The following is a 21681-nucleotide window of genomic DNA, read 5'->3' as shown; positions in this document are numbered from 1 at the left end:
CCACACTGGACTTAGCAGAGCAACTGGACAGATCCTTCACAAAATCCCACGGTCCACACAGAAGGAAGCAGGGTGGTCGGCAGAGCTGAAGACATGCCAGGGAGGCCCCCGCCAGGCCATCCATCCTGCCCTGCTGATGTGGGCCTCGGTCGTCACAAAAACGAAGACGATAACAGCACTGCTGTCACCGTGCCGATGTGGGAGGTGACAGATTTCAGAGCTGAAGAGCTTCAGGTTGGCTAAAATGATGGAAGGAAGCCACAACAATGATATTTTAACTGGGGTAGAGAGAAATCCTGTCTTCAAATAAAAAAAAAATTCACTCAATACAGGAGAGAGAAGATCTAGCAGTTCATCGGAAAAGACTGATGGGTTTGTAACTGACCGAAGCTCAATAGCAACCAACAGTACAAACACATCCTGACTGCTCAGGAAAACAAGAAACCAGTACAAACTGCTGGTGCGTCACCAGGATCACAATGGCCCAGTGACTTTCTTAAAGGTCTATTTATATATTTGAAAAGCACAGTGACACAGAGGGAAAGACTCAGGATTGGAATGAGAGAGATCCTCCATCGGTTGATTCTCTCCCCAGTGCCTACCACAGCCAGGCTGGCCAGACCAAGATAGGAGCCAGGAGTTCTAGCTGGGCATTGTCATGCGGGGCAGGGACCCAGGCACTCGGGCCATCACTGGCTACCTCCCAGGCTGCACATGGCCAGGAAGCAGTGGGCTCTCAGACCAGGCACCCTGGTGTGCGATGTCAGCGTCCCCTCTGTGCCCCATTCGGGCCCCAGGGTCTCTGCTCTTAACAGCAGGTACAGTGTGGCTCCAAGTCCTCTGATGTGACTCATGCTCTTCTGGGACCAGGGTTTAGGAGAAGGATCTGCTCAGGTGGGATAAGCATCTAAGCGATGAAGGGTCCAGAAGCACCATTCCAGGACAGACACTGGAGACACGTCACCCTGAGGGGTGAGAGCTTCCTTCCCCACCCTCATGTATGTGACCAATGTCGTCCAGGGGGTTCTCCCAGGATTCATTCATTGTCACCCTGGCCAGCTACTTGTGGCACTGGGTCTGATGTGATGGGGGGGCGGATGGAGATGCACAGTCTCCAGGGAGAGCCAGACACAGATGCTGTGCCCACAGGGCAAGGCAGGTGGGCATGAAGGACACAGAAAGGAGTGTAGAGCAGAGGCCTGCCTGTGTCGGCAGCGGTTCTTGAGGCCTTATGGGGGAGGGGGACAGGCAGCCTCATGCTGGTGTGCGGGGACGGCACGCACGCGGGCCTGGGGAGCAGTAGTGGCCAAAACCCAAGGCGCCCAAGTGCCCAGCATGCCTGAGTCATGGGCAGCGGTTTGTGAATAGCATGGTGTGGCAGGGGCATGTTGGATGCCAAGCATGGCATTTGTGCCAGGCTCACAGCAGACTCCAAATGCTTGCCAAGGGCCTGGACCTCAACAGTGGGCACCAGGGGATGAATCGACATCAGTTAACCCCTTTCAGCAAGTTATCCCTGAGTGAAGTCTGGGCCAGGACATAGAGAGATGGGAGCAGGGTTGAGGAAGGCTGCCTGGCCAAATGTGACCTGGGACAAACACACAGTAGTCTAGGTCGTAATCGGGCCCTTTAAGTTGAAGGGGCTGAGTGCCCTTTTGTGAGGGACGCTGCATGGACAGACAGGACACTAAGAACACACGAGGAACTCTTATTTTGTATGGCAACAGTTTTTTTTTTTAAAGATTTATTTATTTTTATTGGAAAGTCAGATTTACAGAGAGGAGAGAGAGAGAAGATCTTCCATTCGCTGATTCACTCCCCAAGTGGCTCCAATGGCTAGAACTGAGCTGATCCGAAGCCAGGAGCCAGGAGCTTCTTCCAGGTCTCCCACACGGGTGCAGGGTCCCAAGGCTTTGGGCCATCCTCTTCTGCTCTCCCAGGCCACAAGCAGGGAGCTTGATGGGAAGTGGAGCAGCTGGGACATGAGCTGGTGCCCATATGGGACGCCCGCTTGCAAGTAAAGGATTGGCTTGTTAAGCTACAATGCTAGTTCCTACTTTTACAGTTTTTAAGCGTGCAATTTGGTAACACTGGTGTATCCCAATTGGTATACCAGCCGCTCCTATACCGTTGGAGAGGGAATGCTGTTCCAGGCATGCCTTCGGCCCCGGGGGACAGGTCATTTCCGCATCTTGGCTGCAGATCCTGCTGCTGTGGACATGGGTGCCAACACTGGTCTGAGTCCTACTCTTCATTATTTTGAACAACTACCAACAAGCAGAAGTTTTGCTATCTCCTTTTTTTATTTTATTTTATTTTTTTTTAGGTGCTGAATGATATCTTTACACTGTCTTCAGGGTTCCCCCCGACCCTCCCAGGGCCCAGAATGTCCTGGCTTCTGAGGCCTGAGTTCCCAGCCCCCAGCAAGTGGCCAAGCCCCATGTGCCACCCCTGTGCTTTGTTTTTAAAGAATGTTAACTTAAACAATAGACGCACCAGGCCCACAGTTCTCGGTGACTTTTTTTATTGCTTCTCTGAAGAAAGGCCACAGAGCTTGCACTGTCCTGTCTCTCTTTCACACGCTGCACAGCCGCTGCGCACTGCGGTAACATCACGCGTACAACAAGAGCAGTCTCAATGTGGCGCTAACAGTTAAAACATTTGGACTCAAAAATCACACACTAGTCATTAAGTTTTCAGAGCTACTTCTTGAATTTTTCTAATGCGGTGTAGATGGCACCGAATTGGCCAAACACACATATCCTTGCAATTATTGTAAGTTTTGCTTCTTTTAGAGTAAGATTTTATCATGGTGGAGAAACGTTAACTCTTTAATACTCTGGGTAATAATGATCTTTATCATCTCAAAGCAACTGGAGTGAGTTCTTATCTGTAATTTCACCCTAATGAGTAAAAGGGCTTCTGAAGGAAATGGTGGGCTCCGTTTTGCACCTGAACTTCTAAATATATTTCTGGCTTCCCAGTTGGGACTGTCCCTTAGTCTCCATAGTACAGCGTGGTGGGCACACATTCCACCTTTAACATCAGGGACTACTCCCTCTTCTAGAGAGCCACCTTCTAATAATTTATTCATGGAGATCATTTCTTTTATGTTAAAAAAAATTGTCACGACTCAGCTTTCCTACGCCAACTATCTAATGTGCCCTGCGGGTGTGAAAGTGCAGAGTGGAGGAGAGCAGAGAGATGGGAGAGGCAGCAAGCGGGGACAGGCAAAGAGCGCGCACCTGTGTGCGCCTCGGAGCCGCAGGCGACATGCCTGCCTTCGTGGAGGGCTGGCTGGCTCTGCTTCTGACTCCTCTCCCTGCCAGAGCCCTCCACGTGCGTGCATGTGTCCTCCCCCGAGGACCACCAATTGGCCCCCACCCCCACCTGCTCCCGCCATGCCCCAGGTCACCGGCCAGAAGGGCCTGTTCTGAGGATTAGTGTGGGAAACTGGAAACCTTTGCTCTCCGTGAACAGGTCCTGCCCAGCTCCTGCCTGTGTGACTTTCCCATGTTCATGGACAATTGCTTTGCTGGCATCTTTACTCCATTGCCCAAGGGTACCACCGATGGGGGTTGGGGCTTTGCCGTCCCGGCTGGACTGTCCTGTCTTTCCAGGTGGATGCTTTCCTCTCTCTCCACCCCAGGCCTGGAGTGCTGCACACACCCCAGGGCGGCTGCGGCAGCAGGCATGCCCCTTGCTATCCAGGTTGTACCTGCTCAGCTCCCTAACCTGCCCTGAGCCCTGTCCACCTGTGTGGAGATGCTCACAGGAGCCTCCATCGCCTGCAGGCTCTGGTCTTGGTTTCCGCTTCCCCTCCACCTCTCCCACCTACAAGCAGACCTTACTTCCTCCTCTGGGGCTCTAACCGCCCTCCCCCCCCCCCCCACTTCCCACCCCTGGGGAACTGTTCCCAGTCTCAATTGTTCTTTGTGCTTGCTCTGGACAGCTGGAGCAGGGAAATCATCTTAGTGTCCCACTCCTGCCCAGGGCCCCCAGCAACAGTGCCTGTTAACCCTAATCTAAAGGTGCCACGCGGGCAGCGACAGAGCCTGCCACACTCCTGCCATCTTTGGGGTCCCAGCTGGAAAAGACAGACAGGGTCGGCTCCTGAGCCCCAGAAGCCAAACAGTACCTGCTTTATCCCTTTCATTTCCACCTTCTGGGCTCTACCTGCAACTCCTAGACGCCACATGCCTACCGCGCAGTGAGGGATACAGCGCGACCAGGATCTTCCAGGCGGGGTCCCCCGGCATCCCCCTTTGCTCACAAACCATCACAGGCTTGAGGGTGGGCCTCTCTTCCACTCTGATCTCTCGCCCAGGCTGGGGCTGAGTCCACACAGCTGCCTCCGGGTGCGCCTCGCTCAGCAGCCCGACCTGGGGCACCCTCCGCCGCACTCCCGCGCGCTCAAGGGTGCCCTCCGCTTGGAGCCTTGTCGTGGCTAACACGCATGGGGAGAGGGCAGCGCGCAGCTTCGTGTGGGTCCCGGAATTGCGCGCAGCAGATCCCCAGCCCCTCTCTGTCCTGGCCGCGCCTCTTTGTCCCCGCGCCCGCCCACGGCCTCCTGCAGCCCCGAGGCTGCGGGCCGAGCCGCGGTGACCAGGCGGAGCCGGGCCCAGGGGCGGCGCCCCGGGCAGCATCCCGGGAAAGGCCGCGCCGCCGTCCCCGCGGTCCCCGCCCCGCCACGTCCCCCTCCCGGGCCGGTCCCCGCGGCCGCCCCCTCGTGGGCAGAGCGGGCTCAGGGCCGGCGGCGGCGGGCCCGGGGTTGCCATGGTAACCGGCAGCAGCCGCCGCCACAGCAGGGCCGGCCCCAGCGCCAGCGCCGGCCGCGGCTCGGTCGGGCTCGGGCTCAGTGTGTGGGTGAGCGGCGCTGGCCGGCCGGGAGCGGGCGCGGCCCGGCGGCCTCAGCATGGAGGACGGCTTCTCGAGCTACAGCAGCCTGTACGACACGTCCTCGCTGCTCCAGTTTTGCAACGGTGAGCGCGGCGGACGCGCGAGGGCCGCGGGCGGCGGCGGGGCCGAGGCGAGGTGGAGGCCCGGGGGCCGCGGGCGAGGCCGCACCGAGGGGCCCCGGAGGGACGCGCGGTTCCCGCCGCCGCGGGCGCATTGTGCTGGGGCCGCGGGCCCGCGCCGTGTCCCGGGCCCGACCTTGGGCGTGGTGGGGGCGCGCGGGCGGCTGCGGCGCCCCGGGGCTCGGGCTCTCGGCCAGTGCGCGGTCGGAATGGCCCCACGCGAGCGCACCCGGGAGCCCGGGTGGGGAGGCCGGGGTTGGGGAAGTGGGGTCGTGTTGATGTTTTGCCTCCTAACTCACCTCGATGGAGAACTTCCAGCCAGCTTCCGGAGGGGATGCTCGCAGTGCGGGGTGAGGACAGACGCCGGCTTTTCTGCAATCGGGAGTTCCCTGCAGCTCAGAGCTTGGCACATGGGAAGTCGGGTGGACCTGGCTTCCCAGTGGGTTGCTTGAGCGTTATTTTCTTTCCGGCTGATAGGTTCTTTCACTTGATTCCTGTGGCGGTTTTTCCAGGAAGGCACCGTTTCTAGCCACCATGAAGGCATATTTTACAAAATAGAAAACCTTACACCTTAGAAAGGATTTTCTCCCCGTGCCTCATTATCAGGGTTGAAAAATGTTTTCACAGCACACTGCATATTTGATCAGAACATGTGATCATTCCTGCCCCGGAATTCACCACGCGTGTTTCCCGGGTTGGGTTTATTGCTGCATCAGAAGTTTATTCAAAGGCCGGGGTTGGGGGTGTTATATGAAGCTTGCTTAAATGTCTTGGAAGAATTTTGAATTCTACACCTGTTGGCAACTGAAGTTGTGATTTAGGGAAACTTGTCTTTTTCCACACCTGTTCGCAGCTCAGCGGTGAGTGCCGGGTCTGCCCTGGTCCCCAGGAATCTTTGTTCTCTCTCTCTCTCTCTCTCTCTCTTTCTCTCTCTCTCTCTCTCTCTCTCTCTCTGTCTTGTGAGCTTCTCCATTCTGTCTTGGGCACGCTACCTTATAGTTTTCCTAACAGCCACTTGTGGGCCTCGGTCGTTTTGGAAGACTGTCTTCAGCTGGCTGGGAGTAAATTTTTATTCTAAGTTAAAGGCTGGTTTCTAGGCATCAAAGCCGGGGTTCCCTGGCCCTGGAGCCTGCTGAGGACCGAGTGTGGTGCTCAGCTGGCCTCTGAATACCTTTGCAGAGTCCTGGAGACGGCCTTGCTCTCCCCAGGGCGGATAGAGTCCTCAATTAGCACGTTGTGTTTGGAAAGTTTGCATTAATCGACTGATCATCAGTCCTATTGGAGTGTCAGGGTTTTGGCCCCCTGAGTGGGTCCAGAGTCTGCGTGTTTACAGTGGGTTTCTCCTTATGTTGGCTATGAAAGGCGTGTGGCCAATAGTGCTGTGAAACAATGTTAGGCATAACATCTTAAAAACAAGTCTGTGGGCATGTCTTTGACGGGTGGACTTGGGATTGAACATTGACTTAGATGTTTTGGTTTGAGCACTTGTTTGGAGACTGGTCATGTTCCTAGATGGCGATTCAACCATGATGATAGACACACACACCTGGGAGCATCTGGTTTTCTGTGTTCTGCTGGTAACGGCCAGCTTGGAGGTGTCGGTGTGGTGTCCCACCGTGATAACATCTGCAGGAACCTACCCCAGCTCTTGGCTCCTACAGGAGTGTATAGTTGAGGTCATGGTTTGCAGGAAAGCTGCTTTAGCCAGAATCAGATCAGAGAATCACGTTGGAACTCGGTCGAATCATAACCAGTGAGTTGCTGCTCTGCTCCAAAGGTTCTGAGTTTATTCTTTTATTTTTAATTAATTTATTTTTATTGGAAATGCAGATTTACAGAGACATGGAGAGACAGAGAGAAAGATCATCCATGCACTAGTTCACTCCCCCAAGTGGCCTCAATGGCTGGAGCTGAGCTGATCCAAACCCAGGAGCCAAGAGCCTCTTCTGGGTCTCCCACGCGGGCGCAGGGTCCCAAGGCTTTAGGCCATCCTCGACTGCTTTCCCAGGCCACAAGCAGGGAGCTGGATGGGAATTGGGGCAGCTGAGGCAACTGAAACACAAACCAATGCCCATATGGGATCCTAATGCATGCAAAGTGAGGACTTTAGCCACTAGGCTACAGCACCGGGCCCTGAGTTTATTCTTTTCTAGACTCTTGTAAGAACCGAGTTTAAAGCAAGGGTGGCCCAGTGGACAGACACCCAGAGGTCCCTGATGATATCTTAGGCAACAGATGTTTTGACTGAAATGATTCATTTTCAGGGGCTTCCATTAAGTCAAAATATAAATGAACAGCATTCAGTTAATGACTATGATGATTCAATTAAAGCAGTGACTCACAGAAACACCGTTTCTTCAAGAACCAAATTAAACGTTTGGATATTTCATTAGCTACATAGGCAGAAAAGGGGGGAAGGTCTTCTTTTTCTATGAGAGATTTGTGTGACAATGGCAAGATGACAGCAGCATAATATATGAGCTCATACATTTGCATATGTTAAGTACACCCCAGGCCCTTCCTAGGTCCTTTGGCTGCTGTTAGTCTCCTGCACTCACTGGGCCATGAGCGGCTGGCTTCCTTCTGGTGAGCAAGTGTAGGTGAGAAGGAAGAAGAGAGACTGGATTCTAATGAATGAAGTTGTAATCTTTCGCCTGCACACGCTTGTGGCTTGTGATTTCTGCTCAGTGAATCTCTGGCGGGGTTTGTGGTGGATGCTGGACACAGCTCTCGGCACTGTCTGGCCTCCCAAAAAGTCTATTCTTTTCCCCTCTTCTAGGAATGCGCTCTCATTTAAGTAGAAAATTTGTGTTTTTTAAAGTACTTCTAAGCCTGTAAAGTGAGCTTATATAAATAAATATGTGTGTGTGTATATATGTATGTGTGTATATATGTTAGTGCTTAAGAAAATTATCGGGGCTGGCCTTGTGGTGGAGTGGGTTAAGCTGCTGCCTGCAGTGCTGGCATCCCCTTTGAGCATTGGTTCAAATCGTGGTGGCTCCATTTCTGATCCAGCTGCTGGGTAACATACTTGGGAAGGCAGCAGAAGATGGCCTAATTCCTTGGGCCACGTAGAGAGACTGAGTTGAATTCCAGGTTCCTGGCGTCAGTCTGGTCTAGCTCACACCATTACAACCATTTGGGGAGTGAAGTAGCAGATAAAAGACCCAAACCCTTCTGTGCTTCTGTCTTTCAAATGGATAATTCTTAAAAAGAAAAAAGGCAGAAGAGAAAAACTACAATAGAGGGCCGGTGTTGTGCTGCGGGTTGAGCCAGCATCCCACATTAGAGATCTGGGTCAAGTCCTGGCTGCTGCGGTTCTGATCCAGCTCCCTGCTGATGCGCCTGGGAAGGAGGCGGGGCATGACTCGAATGCTTGGGCCCCTGCCACCCATGTGGGAGACCTGGTTGGAGTTCTGGACTCTAGGTTCAGGCCTAGCTGTTGTGAACGCTGCCTTTCAAATACATGTACATACACATATAATTTAAATTTGAAAAAAGCCTACATGATGTTGTCGCTTGGGCCTGGGTGTTGTCTGTGACCCAGTGTGAGGCTCGCATGCGGATTGGTCACCTTTCCTCACCCATCGTCATGAGTGTGCCCTTGCGCTCACACACACGTGTATGCATGGATTTCCTCGTGTCGGAACCTAGGAGCCCAGTGCTGGGTCACACGCCATGGCTGGGTCTCAGGGTTTGAGGAACCATATGAATTATTTGAAATCTAAGAAAGCCACTGGTGCCTGCTGGCAAGGGGACGAGATGTTCAGGACGAGGGTAAGAGGGAGAAGGAAGAGTGTGGTTTTGGGGGTCTTTCTGGAGCTTTCCTCCATCACAGCTCCCCAGGTGCCACTGGGAACACCTGTGAGCTGGCCTGGGTGCCTGGGGTAGGAGGGACCTAATCGGAACCCCATCTTGGGGCTCACTCACTTAAGCCTTGGTGTGTAAGTGAAGCTTATCTGGGCGGCCACCCGAGGCTGTGCTCTGCCAGGCTGCCCTGCCCCCTCTAGCATTTGAAATCCAGGCCAGGGGGAGGCGGAGCTTTTGCCACCTGTGCTCAAGCAGCCCCAAGAGGCTGGCAAGGCGCTGCCTGGCTTGCCATGCACCCTGGGCCTCCTGCAGACAGGGTGGGCTGCCGGGCCTGTACGCTGTCAACACTCAGCCCGGGTTTGCCCGTCAGGCTTGTAGGGAATGGCCCGCGTCTCCCATCCATGTTCTAGGGTAGCCTTTTTTTTTTCTTTTTTTTCTTTCTTCCTTTCTCTCTCTCTTTTTTTTGAAAAAAAAAAAAAAAGGTCAAGCCTTTTTTCTTTTTTAAAGATTTATTTATTTTTATTTGAAAGGCAGATTTAAAGAGACATGGAGAGACAGAGAAAGATCTTCCATCTTCTGGTTCACTCCCTTGATGGCTACAATGATTGGAGCTGAGCCAATCTGGAACCAGGAACCAGGAGATTTTTCTGGGTCTCCCACATGTGTTCAGGGGCCCAAAGCTTTGGGCAATCTTCTGCTGTTTTCCCAGGCCACAGCATGGAGCTGAATGGTAAGTGGAGCAGCCAGGACATGAACCAGTGACCATAGGGATCCCAGCACTTGCAGGCGAGATTAGCCAATTGAACCATCATGCCAGCCCAGTGATAGCTGAGCCAAGTGCTACAGTATAGTAAGTTACAATTCTGAGGCCTGTAGGCCACTGGTTTTCCTTTTGCCTGTAACCTTGTTGATGTCTGATGCAACTGCATGTGGTGTGCTAGGCCTGGTGTTTAAATAGACCACAGTGGGCGGGGTGCGTCCCCTTCCTTCTTCTGAAGTCCATACTTCTAATCTCACAGCCGCAGATACCAGCTCCTCTGCCTGTCACATCACGTCATTACCTCTTACAGAAATTCTCGCCAGTTTCCCATGTGCTGTGGCCAAGTCCTTTCTGCTAAATAGCTGCTGTTTTTCAAGGAAGGGTTTCTTCAAGAGCAGTGTCCTGTCGGATCCCACTGGTAGTGCGGAACCTGATCATGGCCTTGAAGGGTGAGGTCTGGCTGTTAACCTGTTCTCCCTCTGTCCTCAGGGTATGTCACATGAAAGAACTTACAGATTCCCTCTAAAGTTAGGACAGAGAAGGGACCGACTTGATGGCTCAGTGGCTAAATCCTCACCTTTCTTGTACTGGGATCCCACACGGGTGCCAGTTCATATCCTGGCTGCTCCATTTCCCATATGGCTACCTGCTTGTGGCCTGGGAAGATAGTAGAGGACCCCGAGCTCTGGGAACCTGGAGGAGGCTCCTGGCTTCTGGGTCCAGATCAGCTCAGTTCTAGTCATTGCAGCCATTTGGGGATTGAACCAGCAGATGGAGGATTTTTCTTTCTGTCTCTCCTTATCTCTGTAAATCTGCCTTTTCATTAAAAGTGAAATAATAAAAAATGAAGTTTGGGCAGAGTGTACCTGCCACTGCTTCCACGTGGCCTGGCTGCAGGTGTGGCCTAGTAACCCTGGTTGGCCAAGGGGCTGCTCACTGGCTCAGATGGTGAAATCATACGATCTTTTTGCAAGTTATTTTCACTAGTCTTGAAGATTGTTTCACTTGCCTTTAAAGATTTAAAAGTTTCATTTGAAAGGCAGGATGATAGTGGTAGAAGGCAGCAGAGAAAGAGAGATCTTCTACTTACTGAATTATTCCCCCAAACAGCTCCTACAGGGCCAGGCAAAACCCAAGGTTCTCAAAGCCAAGGCCCTGAAAATTGTTGTAATTTCTAAGCACTTCTAGTTTGCGAGTTGAGAATAGTCTATTTACTAATCTTAAATTTCCTTTGGCATCCGTAATTCTGACGGTTCCTCTTAGCTTTGATATGTAGAATAGGTGAGTTTAAGAGTGGCTTTCGGACCCCTGCGAACCACATGTCTATTCACAGGTCAGGTGGTCACGGAGACCCGGTGGCCACCCTGTGATGGCAGAATCAAACGCTGTCCTGGACAAGTGTGCAGTGAGCTCATGCCCAGTGAGTTTCTAACGGGTCTGTGTGGTGCATGGCTGCCTGGGAGTGAGGCTGCAGCCAGACCACAAGTGCTTATGACGCTGTAAACAAATCCAGGCATTTGGGCGGAAAAGTCACAGGCTTGAAAACCAAAACATCTATTGGTTCTTCTTAGTTGCTGATGCCATGTAGTCTTCTCATACCTTCTCTTGAAAAACATATGTCTTGGGGCAGACACAATAGCTGAACTAGCAAATCCTCCACCTCCAAGTGCCAGGATTCCAGATGGACGCTGGTTCATGTCCTGGATGCCCGTCCAGCACCCTGCTTACTTCCTGGGAAACTAGTGGAGAATGGCCCGAAACCTTGGGACCCTGCGGAAGAGGCTCCTTATTGCGTTTGGGCTTAGCTCCGCCCATTGCGGCTGTTTGGGGGTGAACTCATAATACTGTTAATGTGGAAACCATGTAGATTGAAATCTTTTTCTCTGTCTGTCTGTAAATCTGCCTTTCCAATAAAAATAAATAAATCCTTTAAAAAAACTCAAAAAAGAAACTGTGTATTTGTAGAGCACTTAATTGTGTTTTTTTAAAAAATATTTATTTGAAAGCCAAAGTTACAGAGACAGGAGTGAGGGCAAGAGCGAGAGAGAGAGATCTTTCATTCAGCGCCTCACTCTCCAGATGGCCTCTGCTGCCAGTCCTGTGCCAGGCTGAAGCCAGGAGCCAGGTGCTTTATCTGGGTCTCCCACATAAGGTGGCAGGATCCCAAGTCTCGGTTCATCCTTCACTGCTTTTCCCAGGCCATCAACAGGGAGTGGGATTGGAAGTGAGGTGTCCTGGACAGATACAAGCACCCATGTTGGACGCTGGGTTGCAGGCGGTGGCTTCACCTGCTGTGTGGAATGCTAGCTGCCTTTGTTGTGTCTTAAAATCCCATCATGCTTGTGTTTGCCAGCTTTCTGGACGGTACGGGAACTTTTTGCCTTTCAACTACCCCCTAGCGCCCAGGGCTAATTGATGCAGGATCAGATGATGTCCGAGGGGGTTTCTGCCCTTGACTGTCAGCCAGGCCCTGAGCCCACAGGAGACCTTCCTGTGTCTAGAGGCCCTGGGGGGCCCAGGTCACCACGCAGCCGCTGCCCTGACTGCAGACCACCACCCCAGTGCCACGCAGTGAGATGCAAGAGCGTGGTGGGGATCAGGCCCGAACCCTCAATGAGGTCTTTGAGGCAGCCCATGTGGCTGAGCACACCTGCAGGACAGGTGAGAGTTCAGAGCGGGGCCTCCCCTGGGTACATTCTTCTGTCAGCTGTTTTAGGCCCTTCTCTGCGCACGCCTCCCATCTCCCTCAGCCCAGCTGGCCCAGTTGAAGTGCTTTCATTGGTGCAATTGGATTGTCCATCCTCTGCCTTTTTCTGACCCCTTGGCCAGGGTTAGGTTTGGATCAAACACCAACCCCTGGTTGGTCATTCTGCCGCCAGCCTTAACCCCCAGCCCCTATTATTCCAGTCCTTTGTATACTAAGCGAGCACCGGTTTGTGAGCCCACCCAGTTTCATCGCCATATTGCTGCAGGGGTCTCAGCCACGCAAGCCCACTTTGCTCACAGGAGCCAGCCATCCCTGTTGTCTCGGAAATTTGATGTCTGCCTGGAAGCCAGTGTCCTGTGTTCATGTGGCTTCCTGAAGCCACACAGTGCTGGTGGGAGGGGTGAGAGTCAGGGATGGACACTGCACACCAGGCCAGCTCCAAAGAAGCCCTGAGACCAGGGGGCCCTTTTGTGTCAGATAGAAAAGTGGAGTGGCAGGTAGGACTGTCAGGAGTATGAGCGGGTGTCAGGAGCTTGGTCTTGTTCCTAACGGTGGGGAGGGTTCAGGGCAGACCCTGAGGCAAGGCGCAGACTTTTGGTTATTTAAGGTCATTTTCTCCAGGCGGTGGGGAGGGAGGAGGCCATGGAAGTGCTCATCCAACCAGGGGCAGGTGAGGCTGGGGATGAGGGTGCAGGGCGTGGACTTCGGAGGCTGCAGAAAGGGAGTGATGGGGGTAGTTTGGTCATGCAGAGTGCGCGGGACCTGTGAGCACACGAGCTGCGGTGCTGAAGAGACAGCAGGTGCAGGGCCTGGTGCCAGGGAAATGGCCGGACAGGAGCTGTCCGCAGCCGCAGGGTGAGTCCACAGGCTCACCCGGGGAGAAGTGAGCCACACAAGGGAGACACACTGGGAGACACAGATCACAGCAGCCTCCTACTTCAAAGCCTTCAGCGCCTCCTTCCAGCCCCTGGGCCCTTGTGGTGCTCACAGCCTGGGGCTCACAGCCGCTTTAGCCAAGCTGCAGAGTGGGGTGAGACGCCCTTCCTGAACTGAACCGCTAAGCTCCTTCCAGGCAGTTTCCTGGTGATCGGCTTTGCATCTTGGCAGAGCCTCAAGCAGGGCGGGTTTCCTGGTGAGTGTGGCTTAGATTCCCTCAGGGGCCCATGGGCCCTTCGTTAATCTTCCAGCAGCTCCTCCCACACTGCTTGGGTACAATGCCTCCTGTTGAACAGGTGTGCGCTAGGTGGTGTTAGAGCAAGCGCATGCACGCTTTCCTCTAAACTTGAAATGATGTGTTTTTATGTATTTATATATTACATATCACCAATGTTTACATGCCTGTTTCAAGACACATACATGTAGGTGAATGTATACTGCTTTTAACCTCCCCGCTCAGCAGAGAACTGGTAGACTTGGACATTCAGATCTGAGGACATTTCAGACCAAGGGGTCTTCTTGAAACAATGCTGAGACACACAGGTGCAGGATGGCCAGAGAGCCGGGGCAGGCACTGGAACCTGGTCTGCAACATTGTTAGGGTGCCTCGGGTGGGCACTGTTTCACTTGAATCAATGGTTAGAAACATTTGTAGGAAGGCTTTGGCTGTTTAACAGGCTTGAAACAAATTCTTTTGAGCCCAAGAAATAGATACAATGAAGTAGTTCTTGGCTAAACTAGAAAATTTCAAAAAGATTGATTTGGAAGGCAGAGTTATATACACAGAAAGAAAGGGTGGGGGAGAGAGGTCTTCCCAATAACTGGGGCTGGGCCAGGCCAAGTCCAGGAGCCAGGAGCTTCTTCCAGGTCTCCCACGTGGATGGCAGGGACCCGAGCACCTGAGCCATCCTCGGCTGCCTTCCCAGGCATGTTAGCAGAGAAATGGACAGAAAGCAGAGCAGCATGCAAAGATACCAGCACCCACATGGGCTGCTACCATCCAGGCAGGCGCCCAATCTGCTGTGGCACAGCACCAACCCCCAAAGCAGAATTTTTAAATAAAAAAAAATGTGTTTTTATTTATGGCAAAGGGTGGTGGAGAGAGAGAGAGAGAGAGAGAAAGGCAGGGGGAGAGAGAGATCATCCCCATGCTGGTTCACCCCTCAGATGCCCAGCAATGGCCAGGATGATCCAAGCTGCAGCTGGGAGCCCGAGATGCCGCTGAGTTGGCCCAGTGGGTGGCAGGAATGCTGGCATTGGGTACATCAGCTGCTGCCTCCCAGGATACAGAAGCAGGAAGCTGAAACCAGCCATTTTCACAGTGGCAAAGATTTGACTTATCCCTCCTCCCCCAACAGTTATGTAACAAGAATTACACTAATTCTCAAAGAAATAAGCTTCCTAGAGAAACAGTCAAATAGAGTAAGGCCTCTTCTGCTGTGCACTAGGATCTCCTGTAGCCACATTGAACGCCTTAGGACTGGGACTTGTGCCACTTCCTGTCCTGTCTAGTCATCTGCAGTGTGCCCACCCTGCAGGTGCCACAGGGCAGCTTCCCCAGTGATGGCCCAGGTGCACATAAAGACAGCGATCTGTTAGCGCTGCCTGTCTGAGTTAGTCCTTCAGCAAGTAAGTGTGCATTGCCCAACCCCCGCCCCAGGGGCCAGCATCTGGCTGCTGTGCCATCTCCTTTCTTGAAAACAATCTCTATGTACTGATGTGAGTTCATTATGTAAAGCTCTGTCTTCAGATTGCATCTTGTGCTTAATTACATCTTACACCACAGAGGGGTGATTGCCTAGCTAGTGCCCGGGCGTGTGTGTGTGCCTTCACCTGTGTGTGTGTGTGTGTGTGTGTGTGTGCCTTCACCTGTGTGTGTATGCCTTCACCTGTGTGTGTGTGTGTGCCTTCACCTGTGTGTGTGTGCATGTGTTCATGTGAATGTGTGCCCATACGCTTGCACATGGAAGCAGGGAGCAGTGAGACACGCTCACAGGACACAAGCTGCTGGTCTAAGTGTTGTCCATGTGGGAGAGCTCTGCCAACAGTCTTTGTGAAATGCAATGGAAAGCGCGATTTATTTTTGGTATCCAAAGTAAAATGAAATGCATATTAAGTATATGTGACAGGATCTTCATGTTCATGGAAAACGCGTGGCATGAAAAATCTGTGCCTGGATTTCAAGTTTTGTGCAAAAAGCAAGCTTTTAGTGCGTTTCCTGTGAGTTTGGTTTTTTGATGCCCTGCGTTCCCTTGTCAGGCCCTTGCACTGTGCCCCTGGCACATGAGGACTGGCATTGTCTGTTTTGACTGCAACGGGGGCAGAGGCTCGGGAGTTTCACGTCATTTGTTCTTGATGCGTTGGCCGGTAGATCTCAGAGCTGGCATTTGCACCCACGCATCCCGATGACTGCGACCACAGCACAGCCGGGACGTAGTAGTGTCCGATGAATGAAGGCTGGGTAGGCACGGATGACGGGCCTCGGCTGGGCCCCAGGAGCTGGTGGCCTGCGGGAGCAGCCTCACACTTTGCTGGTTTGTGTGCCTTTTGTTGCGTTATTGCAGGGATCTCTGAGGACCAGTTTCATGGTCTCCATGTTTCTCTTCAAAAATCCCTCACACTAACACTTGGACGAGTCCCACGTGACTCCTCAGCAGGGCCAGGGCACAGAGCCACCCCCTTGCTGCCACTCCCTGCTTGCCTCCCCACCACTTGGATCCTGCCATTTGGGCAGATTTTTAGAAACTGGGCTGTTTGCTCATCTCACATTGTTTGGCCTCCACTTTCCCTTGTCAGCCCTTCCTCTCAGCCTCAGTACTGTACCCCAGGAAGTTTGCGTGGACTAGAACTCAGCACAGTTCACCTGGTGCCCCCCAGGCCTTCTGTGCCAGGCGCACGACATTGCCAGCCTGGCACTGTCGCCAGCCAGCTCTGCCTGGAGGCAGCATGTGGCACCATTCACCCTGTGGGCCCCACATCTACTTGTGGAATAAGAAATACGTCGTTCTGGAGCCGAGGTGTGACATGGCCATTTGTGCCTGGTGGCTGCTGCATAGCAAGTTGGAGAGCTACAGCGTGTTGGAGCTGGTGAAGTGGTGAGACCTTGGTCTAGTTGCTTGTGCGGTTGCTTTTCGCAGAAGCCTTCAGTGTTCTTTTAAATGGTGACCATTTTCTACCATGCAGTTCTGTGGTGTCAGGCCCGTTCGCTGTTGGGCTTGCATCACTGCCATTCATCCCAGAAGTCTCTCCATCATCCCTGATGAACTCTGTGCTGTTAATGCCCCCTTTGCCCCGCCCCCGGCCCCAGTCCCTGGGAACCCCATTCTGCTGTGTGTGTCCACAGGCACTGTAGTTGCATGGAGTTGGAGAGTCCCACTTGACGTGTGGTCCCAGGCCAGTGCAGGGCTGCCTGATTGCCTGAACACCAAGCTCCGGCCTCCGTCAAGGCTCCCAGCTCACGCTCAGTGCCTGATGGGCAGTGCCGCTCGCCTGTCCACGACCTCACGGTCTTACTTCTGGAGTCCCTGTAGCAGAGCCTGTATGTGCTCCCCCCGCATGCTGGAGCTAGCCCAGGGCTGCACACACGGCCCCCTGTGGCAGCAACAAAGGCTGCTCTGACAAGCCAAGAATGGGGACAAGCGCCCATTCTTTTGGGAGTGGGGGAAGTGGAGGAAAATTTTAGTACAGTTTTGAAAAATTATGAGAGGCATGTGCTTTGCTAGAGAAACTCCATGACATACGCCTTCTGATCACCAGTAACACATTCTCTCCAAACTGACTACGAGTCCAAGAAAGGAAACAGCAGATGCAGGACCCAGGATCCAATGAGGATCTGGCCTGGAGGTTTGGAGTATCTCTGAGTTTTTTTTTTTTTTTTTGAAGATTGCTTTTGCACGCTTGGCACAGCTCACTGGCGCACACATCTGATGGGAGCCATGCATCTGCAGAACTGTTCAAATGATAAGGAGCACGGCCTGCTCGCGTCCCGGCTGAGACTGAGTTCTGGAGCATTAGCACAAACGGCTGCCTGCGTGTCTGCCCGGGGCTCCGTCTCCTGAGGTTGAGAGACAGCCTGGGGTGTGCCGGGTCAGGCCCCTGAACAGTGGAACTGTGAATCTGAACTTGTTGGTTGAGTGTCCCTTCCTGGGATCAGTTTTGTGAGCTCTGCTAGCGAGGAGGGAGCTGTGAGGGGGCATGCAACGAAGTGAATGTGTGTGCGGTCACACTGGATACTTGAGAGAATTTAATGAAGGGACGCTCAGCAAACGCTTGGGCAGGACTAGGGACACGTGCAGGGTGAGTGTCATGCCTGGGACTGGTCAGAGGGCCAAAGGGAGGGGAGCAGTCACCAGTTCCTGGACCTGGATTCAGAGAGGCTGTATGGGCAAGGCCACCAGACAGGGGTGTGCACGCCGTGCTGTGCTGGGGCCCCTTGGGGCACCTCAGTGGCCTCCTGATGCTGCAGCCTGGGCACACAGTCTCTCTGCACGCAAGGCCAAAGCAGAGGGCCGAGGAGGCAGAGATCAGCTCTACGGGGCCAGCGCCAGAGGTCCTACATGGTGCTGTGTTGCATCGAGCGGTTCATTCCCAAGTCTGGTTGCAGGTGGCTCCACCTGTCCTGGTTCCTGCTGCCCAGTAGCTGACCCATGGATGTCAACTTTGGGGTCTTAGCATTTGCCCCTGTCTACTGCAAGCTGAGAAATTGTGTGGCTCTATGGCTGGACTTGAGCGGCCTTCCCCTCCTGCATCCATGCCGAGTGACACGCATCCATGGTGAGTGGCATGCATCTCTCAGGAGCCCTACCCCTGGGGCTTCTGAGTGGGAGCTTGCCCCGAGACTGCGTGCAGTGCTGTGTCCTCTTCCCCTGTTGCCAGTGCCCTTCTGCCTTGTGTGTGTGTCACTGCAAGTACTCTTGGTGTCGCCCTCAGCTGCTGAGCTCCTGGAGGATGGTATCCCACATCATCTTTCCTTCTGTGTTGGCTCCTTTGCTGTTCTGCAGACGGCGTGTGCTCAGCCAAAGCTGGCTGGCTGGAAAGCCTCCTACTAGAACAACACAAAAAGCCATGCTGTCTTTGTCACCCTGAAACAGCAAGGGAGAACTTCTGGGTGCTCAACGCTGGTTTCTCTGACCATGACAACAGCCGACATTCCTGGACAGCCAAGTCTCCCGACGGCTGGAGGACGGAGTCCGAACAGGTGGCCATCTGGTGTCTGCAGATAATACATGCTTGTGCAGGTTGTACATGGCAGAAAACCACGTGCGCTGTCCTCTTCTGGCTCTCTGCTTTCTTCTGATCAGCCTGGCCCCCAGACAGCCCGGAACACTGTGTTTATTCAATGTGGACTCAGGGAGCTGTCTATACTGGCGCTGGAGGGCTGGATGGGAACACGGTGCAGTGTGCACAAACCATGGGTACTTCCCCCTGGGCACTGCTTGAGGGATTTTTTCCCAAGAGTAACTCTGGCAGAATCCTATGTCCGTCTCATTCATTAACCTGAAGACATAACCCCCCCGTAAAGCCGTCTGCACTGCAGCGTCACACAGTTTTTAAAGCACTTCCCACCCTGTGCTTCAGTTCCCACAGCAGACTCTGAGGACAGCATAGTTCACGTTGGGCCTGCAGGCGATCAGGTAGACAGCATGCTAAGGAGGTGACTGGTGTCCTGCATAGCCCCAGGCCCGCGACCTGCTCTGGGGCACCTCTCAATCCACTTCTGTGTAGACCTACTGGTTCATCTTCAGGAGAGCACTTTTTTAAAAAAAAATTATTTATTTTTATTGGAAAGTCAGATATACAGAGAAGAGAAGAAACAGAGAGGAAGATCTTCCGTCCGATGATTCACTCCCCAGGTGACCACAATGGCTGGAGCTGTGCCAATCCGAAGCCAGGAGCCAGGAACCTCCTCCAGTTCTCCCACGCGGATGCAGGGTCCCAAACTTTGGGCTGTCCTCGACTGCTTTCCCAGGCCACAAGCAGGGAGCTGGATGGAAAGTGGAGCCACCGGGATTAGAACCAGCACCCATATGGGATCCCAGCGCGTTCAAGTTGAGGACTTTAACCACTAGACCATGGCGCTGGGCCCGAGAGCACTTTTTAAAAATAGTCTTGAAAGATTATTTACAAGACACACAGAGAGAAGACCTGGAATACACACTTGTGTCCTCCTTCCCTGCTGGCTTTGTACAACCGGATTTGTGGGTGAGCCGCAGCAAGGCCCCTTGGTGCTCAGCTCGGGACAAGGGACATCTCCCTGCTCCCTGCCTCTGGTTAGTGGTTCTGCTGCAGTCTCTCACTTCACACCCACAGCAGTGCTGGCTGGGGTCAGCTTTGCCGCGGACAAGGGCACTAAGGTGAGGTAGCTTGTCTTAATCTGCACATTCCAAGGCGTGCACGTCTCCTGTTGTGTTGCTTCAGAGGCTCTCAAAATTGCTGATTCTGGCCAAGTTTCTACCTTCCACTTCCTAGACTTCACAATCCAGTCCAAGCGAAGTTTGTGGTTTCTCTGTTTCCTGTGCCATACAGTGAGGTTCCTGAGCCCGACAGGGGCTGGATGACCTCACTGAGCTGGCCCTGCTGGGCCCTGTGGAGCTCTAATGACTGTGGGCGTGATAACGCACAGGGTGTTTCAAATCACGAAGCAAAACAACTTTGAATGTTCTCAGTACAAAAAGTGGGAGGTGATGGGTGTGTTGATTAGCTTGAGAGCAATTCACGCAGTGGGCCTGTGTCAGACCAACTCGCTGTGCCCGAGAATGCGTATGGTTTCTATCTGTGTTGAAAAGCCATCTGTTGCCATGGTGAAGCAGTTCCTAGTTCCTGCGCTACCCTCACCTCCAGACACATCAGCCTAGGAGAGGAGCCTCCGGTGTGAGCTCACCTTTGAGACCTGTGCAGAGGAAACACCTGCAGGCCAGGCAATGGGCGGGCACATTGCTTGCAGCTGTGGTGCTTCAGGCTTGCTGGCATTGCCTGGGGTGCTTGGGCCACCGTGACATCCTCGGTCCCTTAGTCACCTTCGATGGCATTTTACGTCTTCCTGACGCTCCAACAGCTGAATGTGCACTGAGAAAGTGAGTTGGCTACCTGCCCATCTTCTAGCCTGACTCTCAAAGTGCTGTGGCTGGGTCTCTTTGGAGTCGTGTGTCCTCCCGTCCCTGGGAGGCTGGCCTGCTGACTTACAGGACCCCCGGGACCAAGCGGGGCATGAGAATCTGTCTCGAATCCTGCCTGTGGGAGACCTCTGTGTGACCCTCCCAGCACACATTGTCCCTCATCCCGCCCTATACGGTCAGCCCTCAGAAGTTTTCTTCATTCCGCAGAGAGCCAGAGCATTAAGGTTGAGGGGAGGCTGGAAGCAGATGGGGTGGGGTTACTGGAAGTTCCCGGGGTCCAGGATGTGGTGCAGCTCTCGGAGGGAAGGCTCTGCATCTGAGTTACTCTCTGCCTTATTATGGTTCTTTTACTCACCTCAGCATTCTGACTTACTTTTAAAAGGAAGTGAGCAGATGCAGTGTTTCTAACTCTCATGGTTCTCTTTCCTTTATATACAGAGAGTCAGAGAGAGAGAAAGAGCTTCCATCTGTTGGTTCACTTTCTTTTTTTTTTTCCTTTTTTAAAATTATATTTTAGCAACCTTTACATTGTTGATTAGGGTAAAAAGTTACAAGGGCTAAAGGGAATATTGAGGAGAAGCCCCACCCAGTCTCCCCCCGCCAACCCCGGGTCCCGGATGTAGGGCATGCTCTGAGATCCTTGCTCAAGTGGTCCCAGTAGTTCACCAGTTATGCATTACTGCCAATCTCGCCACTCCAGACTGATTGACATAGTCCATCATAGAGTCTCCCTGTGTCCAGTGTTTCGCTGCCAACATATAGCTGTGGTGGTTGACTGACCTGTTCTATCTTCTATCTTCCGTCTTTTCTTGGTTAAGGTTGTAAGTCCGCCATTTCGGTTGAGGGAATCCCCAAAGAAACTTTGAGGTGGTCCCAGACCAGATTCTTATATGTACTAGCAAGTACAGGACCTGGCACAGTCTGTCTCCCCGTTCAGCTAGTAGTTGTAATTGCTGGGTTGGTTCCGTCTTGAGCCTTGACTTCCACTGGAAGTTGGTTCACTTTCTAAATGGCTGCAACAGCTAAAGCTGAGCCGATCTGAAGCCAGGAGCTTCTTCTTGGTCTCCCATGTGAGTTCAAGGGCCCCTTGGACCATCTTCTGCTGCTTTCCCAGATTAGTAGGGAGCAACTGGGATTCAAACCAACATATATGGGATAATGGTGTTGCAGACAGTGGCCTTAGCCGCTGTGCCACAGTGTCGGCCCTGTCATTTACACATTGGCAGGTCACAGAACTACCAAAGAATGGGTTGTATTAAAATACAAATTAAAGCATTTTTTTCTTTTAAAGAAATCTTTATTTCTTTCAAAGGGCGTGTGGAGGAGAGAGAGAGA

At 53.0% G+C, this 21681-nt stretch overlaps 1 protein-coding gene across 3 annotated transcripts in view; it reads left to right on the top strand.

Moving 5' to 3' along the window:
• Nucleotides 1-21681, top strand: part of EML1 (EMAP like 1) — a 115108-nt gene that overhangs the window by 29812 nt on the left and 63615 nt on the right. The window contains exon 1 of one of the 3 annotated variants that reach the window (XM_058655324.1): nt 4734-4982. The exons of 1 other annotated variant lie outside the window; for it this stretch is intronic. In XM_058655324.1, the coding sequence (XP_058511307.1) occupies nt 4916-4982 (67 nt within the window). In that variant the 5' untranslated portion in view covers nt 4734-4915. Of the gene's footprint in view, nt 1-4733; nt 4983-21681 lie in introns of those variants that run through there. One more of the 3 variants, XM_058655322.1, reaches the window with a different exon arrangement.

This window comes from Ochotona princeps, chromosome 26 (genome assembly GCF_030435755.1).
Source record: "Ochotona princeps isolate mOchPri1 chromosome 26, mOchPri1.hap1, whole genome shotgun sequence".
NCBI lineage: Eukaryota > Metazoa > Chordata > Mammalia > Lagomorpha > Ochotonidae > Ochotona > Ochotona princeps.
This window is presented reverse-complemented; position numbering and strand designations above follow the sequence as displayed.